The 13,092-nt window shown below is 39.7% G+C and overlaps 1 protein-coding gene across 3 annotated transcripts in view; it reads right to left on the minus strand.

Annotated features, from left to right (window-relative positions):
- Window positions 1-18: 18 nt before the first annotated feature.
- Window positions 19-13,092, minus strand: part of zmp:0000000711 (tubby-related protein 3) — a 33,374-nt gene continuing 20,300 nt past the window's right edge. For 2 of the 3 annotated variants that reach the window (XM_017683084.2, XM_017683086.2), the window contains 9 exons: window positions 12,764-12,926; window positions 6,984-7,172; window positions 4,798-4,931; window positions 4,512-4,703; window positions 4,310-4,422; window positions 3,425-3,542; window positions 3,235-3,333; window positions 2,867-3,038; window positions 19-1,869 (listed from right to left, as the gene is read on the minus strand). In XM_017683084.2, coding sequence (XP_017538573.1) covers window positions 1,736-1,869; window positions 2,867-3,038; window positions 3,235-3,333; window positions 3,425-3,542; window positions 4,310-4,422; window positions 4,512-4,703; window positions 4,798-4,931; window positions 6,984-7,172; window positions 12,764-12,926 — 1,314 coding nt within the window. In that variant the 3' untranslated portion in view covers window positions 19-1,735. The remainder of the gene's footprint in view (window positions 1,870-2,866; window positions 3,039-3,234; window positions 3,334-3,424; window positions 3,543-4,309; window positions 4,423-4,511; window positions 4,704-4,797; window positions 4,932-6,983; window positions 7,173-12,763; window positions 12,927-13,092) is intronic. The other variant, XM_017683085.2, reaches the window with a different exon arrangement.

Raw genomic sequence — 13,092 nt, forward strand, 5'->3', positions numbered from 1 at the left:
ACCATCAGAGAATCGTGATTTGTTAAACTTTGTATTTGGACTAAAATATGCAGATAAGACTCTTTACTGACATTTTATTTACATATTTTTTCTGCAAGTTAGTAAAATCTCGATGTCAACGTACCCTTTCTGATAATCAGACCTCAAATTCAGTTGAAAAACTGAAGGCCCTCATTTCATAATTAAAATAGAACTTCTGCAAACATTACTTCACTCCAAGTAAATTTAAAATGGGAAAAAATAGGTTTTCCTTTTATTTCCAGTAAACTGTTGGCTGCTTAAGCACATACAGTACAAGATGTAAACGCACACACAAGCCAGGATTGCAGACGTTTCTAACTAGACAGGGAGAAATGTGCTTTAATCCTCCCATAATATGGACTCGCTTATCAACTGACCCTGCATCCAGACCTTCTTCATACTCTACATGAACATATTAAGGCAATTTAAACTCCACTCACCAGTCATTATTATCAAAATAGTTTTCTCATTTTGTGTTTCCATTTCACAAGGGAAGCATCATTGCACTGTTTTACCATAAAAAAATACCAAGGCCACACAAACGTTTAAATGATAAGCACAATTTCACTCTGCAATATGAGGGGCTGTCACCATTTAACCTACTTGAGGGAATTAAATAAATAAAAACAAACAGGCTGTGGAATGGAAGGCCAAGGAAAGGAACACATTTATCATTTATCTCTGAAGCTAGTGGTGTCTAGTTAAGGAACCCGAGGCTGCTTAATCAGCTTCAACATGTAGTGCAAGTGTTCCCCAGACAACAGAATTCGAAGGCTGAAACAGCAGTGAGTCATCTTCAGTTTGCAAAGGAAGGAAAGGGCTCCAGCACTGCTACACAATTTAAAACAGACATCAAGCCACATGCAAAACCACAGTCTGACACTGATAAAAAATATCCGTCAACAACACAAAAACCAGCTTTAAAAAAGGAACACATTTAAAAACAAATGTGACTCAACAGCTATACAACACCAATCAAAATGTATTAAAAACGAAGCACCATCCCAACGGTCATTGTCCCTTTGCCACTCTTTAAGTGTAACTTTACTGTCCTTTTGCTGGAACCAAAATATCATTGTCCCTTCACCATTGTTCAGTTGTGACCTAAACTTCATTTCGCAGGACATGCTGGAGTAAAACAACACGACGATGAGTCAACACAAAGGAATGATGTCACGTGTTTATGTATATCACAACAGAAATTAGACTGAATGAGTTCCCTTCTAAATATATGTCCATATATTTTCACTAATAAATCTCTTCCTTCCTCCTCTTCAGAACACTGTTGTCACAGTGAAACCTCCTATTTACTTCTGCCATATGGATGCTATGCCAGATTTTACAGATCTGAGGCTAAAAAAAAATCAACAGTAGCCTTTTCTCAGAATTCAATCTGATGATAACTATGCCTTTTTTATTTTTTCCTGAACTGTTGCTGTTGAGAAAACAGGAGGGGGTTTTTATGGTTACAGCAGATGCTCTATGTCTTTTGTGCTGCTTTGGGTTTCTTCCCTGTACAGGGCACTCCACCACAAGTAATGATTAGATAGGAAGGAGCTGGGTGGGAGGAGATCCAGGAAAGGGAAAGAGGTGAGCTCTGCTGTACCAAATAGGGTAGATGATTAGGAGAAAGAAATTTCCAGTTAGGGAAGCTATGTTAGGGTCCTGATGGTTCCACAGTAAAGGAGTGTTTCTGGGCGAGGGGGCGGTAGAGTCACTCGCAAGCAAGTTTGCTGTCAAAGCTGGACAGGCCGATTGCAAATGCTTGCAGAGCACACATGGGATAGTTATAGTCCAATGTGAACACGTCCTCAGCCACGCGGCCAAACTGCATCACAATGTAGTCCGCTGGAGAGACACAAGCAGAGAAAAATGGCCTCAAAATGTAAACAAACATGAGAATGACAAACTACAAAGACAAAGCGAAATACACAATATGGCCAAAAGTTTGTAGACACTTAACCATCACATCTATGTTTGTTAGATATCCCATTCCAAAGCCATGGCATTAATATTGAGTTCCTCCCCTTTGCAGCTATAACAACCTACACTCTTCTGGGAATTCTGGGATTTACTCATAATTTTGTGTCTGTAGGAATTTGTGTCCATTCGGTTAAAAAGCAATGATGTTGAATAAGAAGGTCTGGCTTGCCATCAATGTGCCAATTTATCCCAAAGGTGTTCAGTGGGGTTGAGGTAAGGGCTCCTTACAGGCCATTAGAGTTTCTCCAGGCCAACTTCATCAAACCAGGTCTTTATGGAGCTCGCTTTGTGCACAGGAGCAAAGACATGCTGGAACAGGAATGGGCCTTCCCCAAAACAAATAAAGCTAACAGCGCTCTGATTTTGCAAACTGTCCTAAGAAATGTTTCTGCTCATTTTTGTTAAAGAAGTGGTAAAAGTGTAAACTTTTGGTAGATTAGGTCTATAAATCTGTTCATACATTTTAAATGAGGGTCAGACATTCAGTTGGGTTGAGTCATGGCTCTGTGAAAGCCACTGGAGCTCCTCCACACCAAACTTGTCTTACCCAAATGTTTCCCTCAAAGCTGGAGGTACACAATTGTCTAAAATGTCTTTGTATGCTGAAGCATTAACATTATCCTTCACTAGGACTAAAGGGTAGAGACTGAGAAACAGCACCAGAGGGAGGCTTGATATTATATATTAGCGATGGGTGTGGTTGAAACACATGAACTCAATCATTAGGAGGTGTGTCCACATACTCTTGGCCATATCGTGTTTGTTGAGGGTGTGAAAAGAGAGAGAGAGGAAGGGAAGGTAAAGACTGAAAAACAAAGTATCTAGAAATCTTCTACAAATGAGTAATTGTTAGTGAACTCACGATCGTTGTCATGGACGATCTGGAAGTTTTTGACAGATGCCTGTGTGACCCTTCCATGGAAGTTTAGCACATAAGACTGAGTGTCATCATTCCACACTGGTGCTTTGTTATGTAACTCGATCAGATTGTCCAAAGCACGACTCTGCCATTTATTCAATAAAGACTCCTGATCCTGTTAACAGTAAATGCATAAAGGAAAAAAACACACACAGATATAAACACACATCATTCCTTACACTACATTCATCAAGAACACACAAATCCATGAAAAACATCTGGGAGAAGATGAGAACTGTGAGAGATTATGTACTCATCAGCAGTGAAGAGCAGACTGACTGGAATAAAGCTATGCTGTTAATCAGACTTACGTTAGTGGGGCGTACAGGAACGCGCTCAAAGTTCATATTCATCCCAGGGATGACGACGGTCATTTTGCGTGGTCCTTTAAACCCTAGAACATTTGTCTCCTACAGAGAAAACAGGTAAAACACATGCTCACTCAGCTGTCATGCGATGCAGTTCTAATAAGAACATGTGTGAGTGTCTATATGTACTTACATAGCATATAGCTGCTAGCTCCTGCCGCGTGTTGCTCTCTTCTAGCAAAGCCCCAGGGTTTTTGCTAGGGTTTGTGCCATTATCATACACCGTGAACTTAGTACCCATCAGATTTGACCTACGGCAGATACAGAGAACCATAAAACTACATGATACGGAGTGAAGGTGATGGGCTTTCAAGTCCTCCTGGAGAACCCTCAGTCTGCACATTTTTGTGTTTTCCCTTCTTTGACACACCTGACATAGCATATAATGGACGTTAATTAGTTAATGAGCTGAACTTGGTCTGTATGATGAGATAAAACAAAAATGAGCTGATTATGAGGCAATATGACAACATACAGGTTCCAGATTTCTCCTGGATGACTCCAGCCTTCACATGAATTTTGTTTAATTTCATGATCAGCATGCAATTTAACTTGATGAAGCACTGATTAGCCAAACTGGATGACAACCACAAATGATACTGCAATGAGGAGAGGTTTGAAAAGGATCGAACAAACACACTGATATACGTAAAATCACGACTTATTTTATTATTTTCATTTGTATTTATTCTAATAAGTGTTTTTATGACTAAACAAGCACTTTGTACCCAGATAAACATATTTTAAAACTTCTACACTGGAAGAGCACCAAACATTCACGTTTTTATCAATTTTAACACAACTGCAACCATGTAAGAAATGGTGTATTTCTCTGTACTGAACCTCAGGGAAACAAGTATCATGATATATGTAAGGTATCATAAAACTTCCTTCAAGTATTGTAATGTCACATATTTGCCACCTTTACGAGGCTGGCAAACAGAAGAGTGAGCAAGTAATGATAGAGAGAGAGAGACACTATAAACATGTATCTCTTTTGGCAAAAGCCTTTACACACCTTAGTTTCCCCACAAAACTCTCTCCCTCTCGAGACAGGTCAGTGGCATCCACTGAGATCAGATAGTTTGAGGTCTTGCTCTTTTTTCTCTTTCTCCCAGCCAGCAGGAAGAGCTGAGAAAGAAAGACAGGTAGAGAGAGGTGAGAACGAGTTTGGCTGTAAGTGAGAGGAAACAAAGAGTTCAGCAGGGTCAATCTCTGACCTTCTTTCCATCTTCTCGCTCCAGGTGCATGAAGTACGTTGGGTAGAGGCCTCGGTCCATGCCCTTCTTATCCCGTGTGATACGGCACTTGACCGTAACACCCCGAGGAGCCGGCCGCAGCACAAACTCCTCCAGGTTATCCACCTCGATGGAGGGGCCCTCTGCCATGGGCGATCCCACCGTTACACACTCCTGATGAGGACAGAGACATTGCACCAAGCTTAATCGCTGAAACAACACAGGGTTCTGAGAGTGATCTCAGTAAATGTGAAGTCAGGAGTCTTACCGTGCTGGACTTAGTGCTGGAGGCAGAAGCTGGACGTGTGGACTCCGTGTTAGGAGAAAGTGAGCGGACTCGATCTTCTGCTTCATCATCATCATCGTCACTGACTTCATCATAGTTCATGCTGCCCGAGAGACCTGACAACATGAAACCGATTCAGAGACTTATTAATCTCAACATAGGAACATGAAAGACCAGGTCCAGAAAGGTGCCTGAGCCATCAGGCATGAACAACTGGCAAAATCTACACAGCTGCTTTGATTTTCCAGTGGGAACTTTAGCAGCACAGCGATTAAAATGCGATTTAACTAATTTCATCCATGGCATTGAATTACACCCAGTCAACATCCCACAGTCAACACTTAATTTGTGAGCATCTATTCTTTTTTCCTGCGATCACTGCTTAGCAACCATTACTTTGGACAAGCTTTAATTGTTATTTAGCTGCCAGCCAGCTTTTCTTGTGAATATATTTTACATTTAAACCATAAACTTTGTACCTGACACTTTTTATATTTGTTTACTAATATGGTAAAGTCAGCAAATAAACAGTAATCGTGCATCAAAATGTGCAGACATGTGTTCTCAGTAGAGGATGTGTTGACTTATTTTCACTTTGAAAATCAACAAAACATAATTTGACCAGTGGCGCTCAAGCTTTTACACTTGATAAAAATGTTCCATAAACAATTTTCAAGTCTGCCAGGGCAATATAATAACTGTCTATATCCAATGACAGATGTTTAGATAGTCTAATTTAGTTTCGTAGGCCACAAGCTCCAGTTATGCAAAAAAAAGTTATTATAGTGACATGCACACACTACAGTTATTATGCCTTCATCACAGCCCTCAGATAACCTGCTGTGATGACATACAAATTTCCCTGACCAACGAAAATGGAAAAAACAGAAGAGCCTGCTAAACTGTGCCCACGGACCTTTAATATGATGATGAAGGCCTGATGAAAGCATTCCATAACAGAACAGATTTACTTCAGAGACAGTGGAAGGGATCTGTGCACATTACAGCTACAGTGGACAGATTTTAAACAGTTCACGTGTCTAGTAAAAAGGCGATCTCTCTGGCCCTGTTCACGCTTGGCATTAACATCTGTCTCGAGTAATCTGATCAGAGGTGCACAGCGAGATGTAAAGCCACCTGGCATTTCCACGTGTCTTGAATGTGCCTCCAGTGAACACATGACCAAAGGAAGGATATATTTTCTACATCAGCTATCACTGCGTTTCTGCATTTCTGCATCAGCTATCACAAAAATGCCCTGCAAGTCCTCACTTGTGTGCATGTACAGGCTGTTGTAGGCTGTTCAGATGACATGGATTACTTATAAACAAACAGGACAGGAGACACTATCACTGATGCGGAATAAAATGTGCTATTTTATTGAGTCAGAAATGCTCACAGTGGTAGTGATTTGAGGAGAGAAGACATGTGAGAACTTTAATGCCTGTAAAAACTACTTCACAGAAGTAATTATATGAATGGTTATGCCTATTCTGCATAATGCCTGAGACAATATTTTATGATAGTTTTGAGAAGCATTTGGCCTAAAAAGTATTCATGGGAGAGAGCTACATGCAGGGCATTAAAAATAAAAATAATATCTAAAGAAAATAATTTTAATTTTACTATGTTACCATTAGCAACAGAACATGTACGAATTCTGAAGACGTATAGGTTCATTGATAGTTTTGGATAGTAAATAAATTAAAAGTAAATTTTAGATTTAAACCATTCTGACTTTGTTTACTTTGTTCACATACCACAATTAAACTATTTCATTATGCAGAAATTTTGAAAAATTGGTAGAATCCCCTTTAGAAAATAAGTTCAGCTCAAAATACCAAGCTACTGGATGTACAAATAGTGCTCTACACATAGACTGGGAAAATAATATTATGCCCTGTACAGTACAGTGTAGTGTTATTTGAGGTATTTTAAGATTCAGCTGCCCACTCTGAGCGTCCTCAGTGGAGAGCTGAGTAAATGACAGAGAGCAGAGCTCACTGACTCACTCAGTTCACCCTAAAGCAAACACTGGCACGCAGGCAGTGCAGGGCCCAGTGGGTTCCTATGTAAACTACTGTGAGACTGTAGGAGTCATTGTTTGTGTCTGTCTGTATGTCTGTTTTGACTCCATTGTTGAAGTGCATGTGTGTATCTGTACTCACCACGTCTCTGTAGCAGTGTGTGTATATCTGTTTTAGGCTCCAGCAGCGTGTCTGTGTCTCCATCTCTCTCAGGCTCCTCGGCGGGAGGGGGAGAAGGTTTCTGCGGCTGGCTGACTGAGAGCACCTGGATCTTTGTACCCAGATCAGGAGCCTCTGAGGTCAGGAAAGCTGCCGGCCCATCAATACCTGCTGAGAAACCAGACACTTTTAGCACCATCGCCCGGCCTCTCTGTGATGCTAGGAGAGAAAACATCTATCTAAACGGTATCTAAACTAATCTAAATGGTTAGACCCTTCTAATCTACCACTGTTCAACCTGTCATTACTACCTGTAACATCACACAAAAAAACATTCATATCATTTAGTAGATAATTCAGAATCTTTCATTTTTCTATTTTAAAGTTGATTTTTTTTTTTCTATTTTAAAGTTTTCATTTTTTTACTCTAATTCTCTTTATCACAATATGTCCACATTTCCTATCATTGATATTACTTTTTTTAGTACTACTTTTAACTACTGATACTCTTTAATGTTTTCCTCGTAAACTGTGTTGATGTGAATCAAAACAACAAAATATTATGTGGCACGAGTAAAAAGAAAAACCTCAGTGGCAATCAATGTGCTACGGTAATAAAATTGCAAAAACAGAAAATAAAAATAACAATGTTTATCTGCATTTAAAAAAAGAACAAAAATCCTGTTGACTCGTGACTCACAATACAAGCTGATAGCTAGGTGCTGAATTGCATCAGTAAACTTTGTAATACACGTACTGAATCAAAGGTACTTCTAAGTTAAACTCTTGATCTATATAACTTGTTATTTCAGAGGTGGGACTAAATTTCCAGAGGTAATTCTATACCAACATAGTGGTAAACAACCAGCCCACACTGCAAGCTTACTGCCATTTATCTCCAAGTAAACTGAAGTTCCTCACAGGTTCCCACCTGATTATGCATGGACAGCAGAAAAGCTTCACCTTAAGTATTTTTAAGAATTGCTTTTTCACTGAGGAATTAAGAACCATCAGCCAGCTGTGGAATTAGACTTCTGCATTTAACCCATCCGTGCAGTGAAACACCCACATACATGCACACTAGTGAACACACTAGGGGGCAGTGAGAACACTTGCAATTGGGGGTTTGGTACCTTGCTCAAGGGCATGTCAGTCATGGACTGTCAGCCAAGGGGATCAAACCTGGCAACCTTTCGGTTACAGGGCTGGTTCCCTAACCTCCAGCCCACAAAAGGTTTCCTAGAACTAAACTAGACTTAGAGGTTATAGTTTCAGTTACATCTTTCAAACGTTTACTGACAGAATTTAGTAACTGCCCAAACGTTTCTACTATATAGTATAACAAATTTCTGTTTTTTTCTTTTACGCAGAGAGAAATGCATAAAAATTATTGTGGTGCGCTGGTGATAAAAGTCATGTTGAAAAACAATGGAATATTCCTTGAAAAATTTTGAGAGTGTTTCATGTGTTCAAATAGCCCACACAGTGTGAGTTTTGAAAAAAATAAATAATTTGCCAATTTAATGAAATGAAAATCAGCCATAAACATTCATTACGTGCACCCTAGTCTGAAAAATTCATAGAAGTTACTGGATATTAAGAGTTAACAACATCATAATAACATCAAAGCATGTTCATTCAGTTCCATTGAGTTTTCACTGTGTGTGGTTTGTGTATGTACAGCATGAGCTATGTTGCTCATATTTGCTGAAGGGATTAGCTGTGAGTGTGTTGAACAACCCCTTTCTTGTGCACTCTGTCTCCCTGAAAGGCCTCTCTCTCCCAAAGGCTGCCTACCAAGGAGTTTCCACCACTACAGCAAACACCTTCAAAACTTTCCATACACACACACACACACACAAAAGTGCAAACAAAGGCATACAAATTCTGTACACAAACAACCCTGTCATTTACTGGCATTTAATGTGGAAGGAGCTGGTAGTGCAGAGACTGTTAAGTTACTAAAGCATGAACCCAGATCTCACTGTGAAGCTCATCCTAAAACCACCCCCGCTGGGAAAAGCAGCCTCAAAGCACTCTAACCAAATTCCTCTTTTTTTTTGTTTCTTTCTTCAATCCCTCCAGCTCTACCTTTCAAACTGAGTGGGACGTGGTGATCCAGTCTGATTGAGATTAAAGCTCTTGTGCTCGCTGCCTGTGGGCCTAACCGAGGTAGAGGGTATCACCATCATCCTCCCACCACAAACTGCAGCAAATCCTCAGCTTGCGCCAGGCTACAGCAGCTGCTGTCGGTAAACCTGCTCAACACTCAGCGCTCAGCACTGCTTTCTATATCTCTACTGCTGTCGTCTGTCCTTTACTGACTTTGAATGACAATTCCATCAAGCTCCTGTAACTTCAAACAGGGTCAAGATATGACACTGGATGTCATGAGTTAATAATAATCTTGGTCAAGTCATACTGACCTATCAAAGGCTCAAGACTTCTGAACTTTCCAAATGCTGCTGCTAGCTCGTAACATTAAAGAATATTTCAGAGATTTCTCATCTGTGCCTCAGCACCATCGAAAACTGTAATAACTGACATTATTTCTATATGCCAGGGCACAGTCTTCTCCCTCCAAGTCTTCAGCTTAATAGACTTTTCTTCAATACACACCGAGTTCAAATTTGTTTGGTGAACCTACAGTGTAGATACGCTTGTTGGCCCTTGGCCAATTTACGAGTTTTATTGAGTGAAACTAGAACTTTACAAGGAACAAACTTACATATGACATTCATCTATCAGTTTTATATTATTAACATCTATCAGTTTAGTGCTTTATACAGTTTAACATATTGGGAAAAGATGTAAACATAAAATATAAAATGTTCCATATGTTGTTTTTTTTTCCCCAATATGTTAAATTCAGCAAATAAATAGTAATTTTGCATTAAAATTTGATGAAGTGTGTTCTCTGTAGAGGATGCGTTAACTTATTTTCACTTAGAAAATCAACAAGACAAAAATCATGATCATTTAGCTGCCATATAGGTGCACTTTGCAGTTCTACAATAACCATTTGTTTTTGCAAAAGGCATCAGCTACACTGGACCACCACAGGATCACTGCTGACCAGCTATTATTTTGGCGGCAGAGAAGGACACAGGAAGACGGTGCTGACATTTTAAGCAGCATATATACATGTGACTGGTCTTTTTTCATTTGCAAACAGTACCATAACATGCAATAATGTGGGAAGAGACAATAATATACACCTAACTAACAAATCAAACTTGCCCACTCTGCTAGTACTGGAGGGACTTTAGGTAAATGAGCTGAGGGATGACCATTCAGATTGTTTATATGTGGTGCGGTGACAAATTGTGTCACACCCACAGTCAAAACTTGAACGCAGAGCAGAAGATAAAATGGTTGATAAAAAACTAAATGTATTCAATATTAGACCATTTTTAAACTAGATTAAAGTAATCTTTAAGTTAAAAGCTGCATTATGTAGCTTTGTGGCTCAGAAATAGCCTACTGCTCTTCATACACTTTCCCTGTTTGTGTTTTAACAGGCCCTGCGAATCGAAACGGTGCACGGTTTCTGAAATATATATTTAAAAAACACTCAGAAACAAGCACGCACAGGTCTTTACTGGGCTCAAATTATTTTAAAATTAAGATTTTCTTTATTACTATTATTATTTTTAGCAGTAGCAGTCAATCCTGAATACTCGGGATGCTGCTGCACCCTCAGCACCCCCTTTCTTAGCACCGTTCTTAGCCCAGTAGTGATATCAACATGCCAGTGGCATGTAAATGTGTGTGGCTCAGCAGCCTTTCTGGAGTCACTGCTGGGTCAAGAATAGTAAACTAAACAAAAATATACAGCTGACAGTGGTCTTGAGGTCAGGAACTGACTACTGATGAAGCACTAGAGGATGAGTAACACAAACTAAGCATGGATAAAATGAGCTATATACTCAACAAGCTGGGTGACAATAAGTGTATACAATGTTTAAAGATGCATTAGCCAATGTATCTCTTTTATCATGTGTACAAAAAACCTGGAAAATAAATATGTAGAGCATGATAAAAATTTAACCGTTTTAGCAAAAGCATCATTTGTAAAACTGCAGGGCAGAGCGGAGGGATTGTCTGTGTTTTACGCTGACCTCCTGTTGGTCTTATATAAGACCCCCTAACCACATTACTCTGCCCCATCTCCATCTGCAGCTTCTGAAAAACATGGCAAAATCTGGTTAACAAACTCTGTTGCCTAACATTATGGAGGAAAATGTGCTGTGCTGCCAAAACTCCTAACAAAAGAAGAATCAACACAAGAAGCTTTTCAAATTTAGAATCATAACATCCGATGGGGATAAGGTTGGACGAACCATTAGCAACTTACCTCCTCGACTTATATGTAAACACAATTCATATAAAGACCTGCACTGTTAGACTGGCTCACTTTACATTTCTTATTAAGTAGATGATACATCACCATCACTCAGAGAGGCAGGTAAAATAATTAATTGGACGAACTATCTATATATCTATACGAAGTATGTATATAATACTAGTCAACTGAATCAACCTCCTGTGCAGGCATCACAGCTAACTAGACAAGGTTAAAGTTGGCTTCTTATTCAGACCACCTTAAACACTGCTGTAGAGGTGATATTGCCTTATTATAGTTCATTACGATGAAAAGCAGCACAACAAAGTCACTCTTAACTATTCTCAAGCAGTAAATCGGCATGAACCGAATGCCAAATGTTTATAGGCTTATAACTTTGCAATTTTTGTGGACAAAAGAGACACACAAAGAGGCCAATCGTCACTGCTATACATTTGGAAAGTACTTGTTTTGCATTATTAGATGAAAAAATCTCTCTGAATAAGTGTAATGTAATGGTATGTCATTATGATTTACCAAGTAGAAAGGATCAATACTTTGCAAGGGTGAGAGCAGTATTATAGCTCCCTTGATGCACATATCTTTAAGCTAGGCTCCTGAAAGCAACCACAACCACACTGAGATACATTAGCTGATAGCCATGGTGTTCACCATATCGTGAAGTTGAAATTCTTGTGAAACTGTAGCTATGAAAATAACTGCACTCAACTCCACTGTGATCTATTGAGACATAGGTTATATCGAGTATTTCTCAAGCAATGTTAGCATAATGACAAATTTTTATCATCTATATGTAAATAATGAAGAAGGACAGCCTACCTCATCACTAGAAAGTAAAGTCTCACAATGCTTGGTAATGCTGGCAAGCTCTAAATGAACTCGACGCTGGCCAACATTGAGTCTACGGGTTTGTTTTGTGTTGATGGACAGGAAGGTAGTTCACCTATTAAACTGCTAGAGGTTCATGTGTTTTCAATTTTGACTCATGCACCTTTGAAACACTGTAACTGCTGCGCAAGTGCAATACAGGCTACCAGGCCACTAACATGTTGTGCTGAGGATGAGCCACCACCTAATCATATCTGGTAAGCAGTGGTTCCATGGCATTCCCTTTCCGATGTAAAAAAGATGGGTGGCTGATAAATTGTGCAGAAACAGATCGGCTACAATCAGTAACTCTTCACCTGATAAAATGGTCAGTGCATCTTAATACAGGTTAATTGTACTTAATAAACTAGCAACTCCTGATAGACATCGTTTCCTCCTAAAGCTGTTCTCTTGCTAAATTTTCTTCGGGATCAATAAAGTATCTATCTATCTATCTATCTATCTATCTATCTATCTATCTATCTTTTTTGTATTTTGTTTTGTCCCAGGCCCCTCCCCTTTTTCTCACCATCAAGGATGACGTCACTTGTTATGCTGAGACGAGACTCAACGAGTGGTGCTTGCTCTTCACTGCGACGGGGCCGAGAGCGTCGAGGTCGCGCCTCTGGATTTGGCTGTACCATCAAGGGCTCCTGTCGCTTCCGCCGCTGCTTCTGCTCCAAGAGCGCCCTCTACAGAGCGGAGGATAGAAACATATTTAATATTTTGTGACAGTGAAAGATGGGGACCGAGTTGCTGTTCGCTGAGCCTGAGTAAAATGGACGTTGCATACTTCTACACACATCATGCATGTTTGAGGAATCATCATGTGGTGTATCTGTGTTGAGCTGATGGTGA

This window comes from Pygocentrus nattereri, chromosome 11, assembly GCF_015220715.1.
Source record: "Pygocentrus nattereri isolate fPygNat1 chromosome 11, fPygNat1.pri, whole genome shotgun sequence".
In the NCBI taxonomy this organism is placed as follows: domain Eukaryota; kingdom Metazoa; phylum Chordata; class Actinopteri; order Characiformes; family Serrasalmidae; genus Pygocentrus; species Pygocentrus nattereri.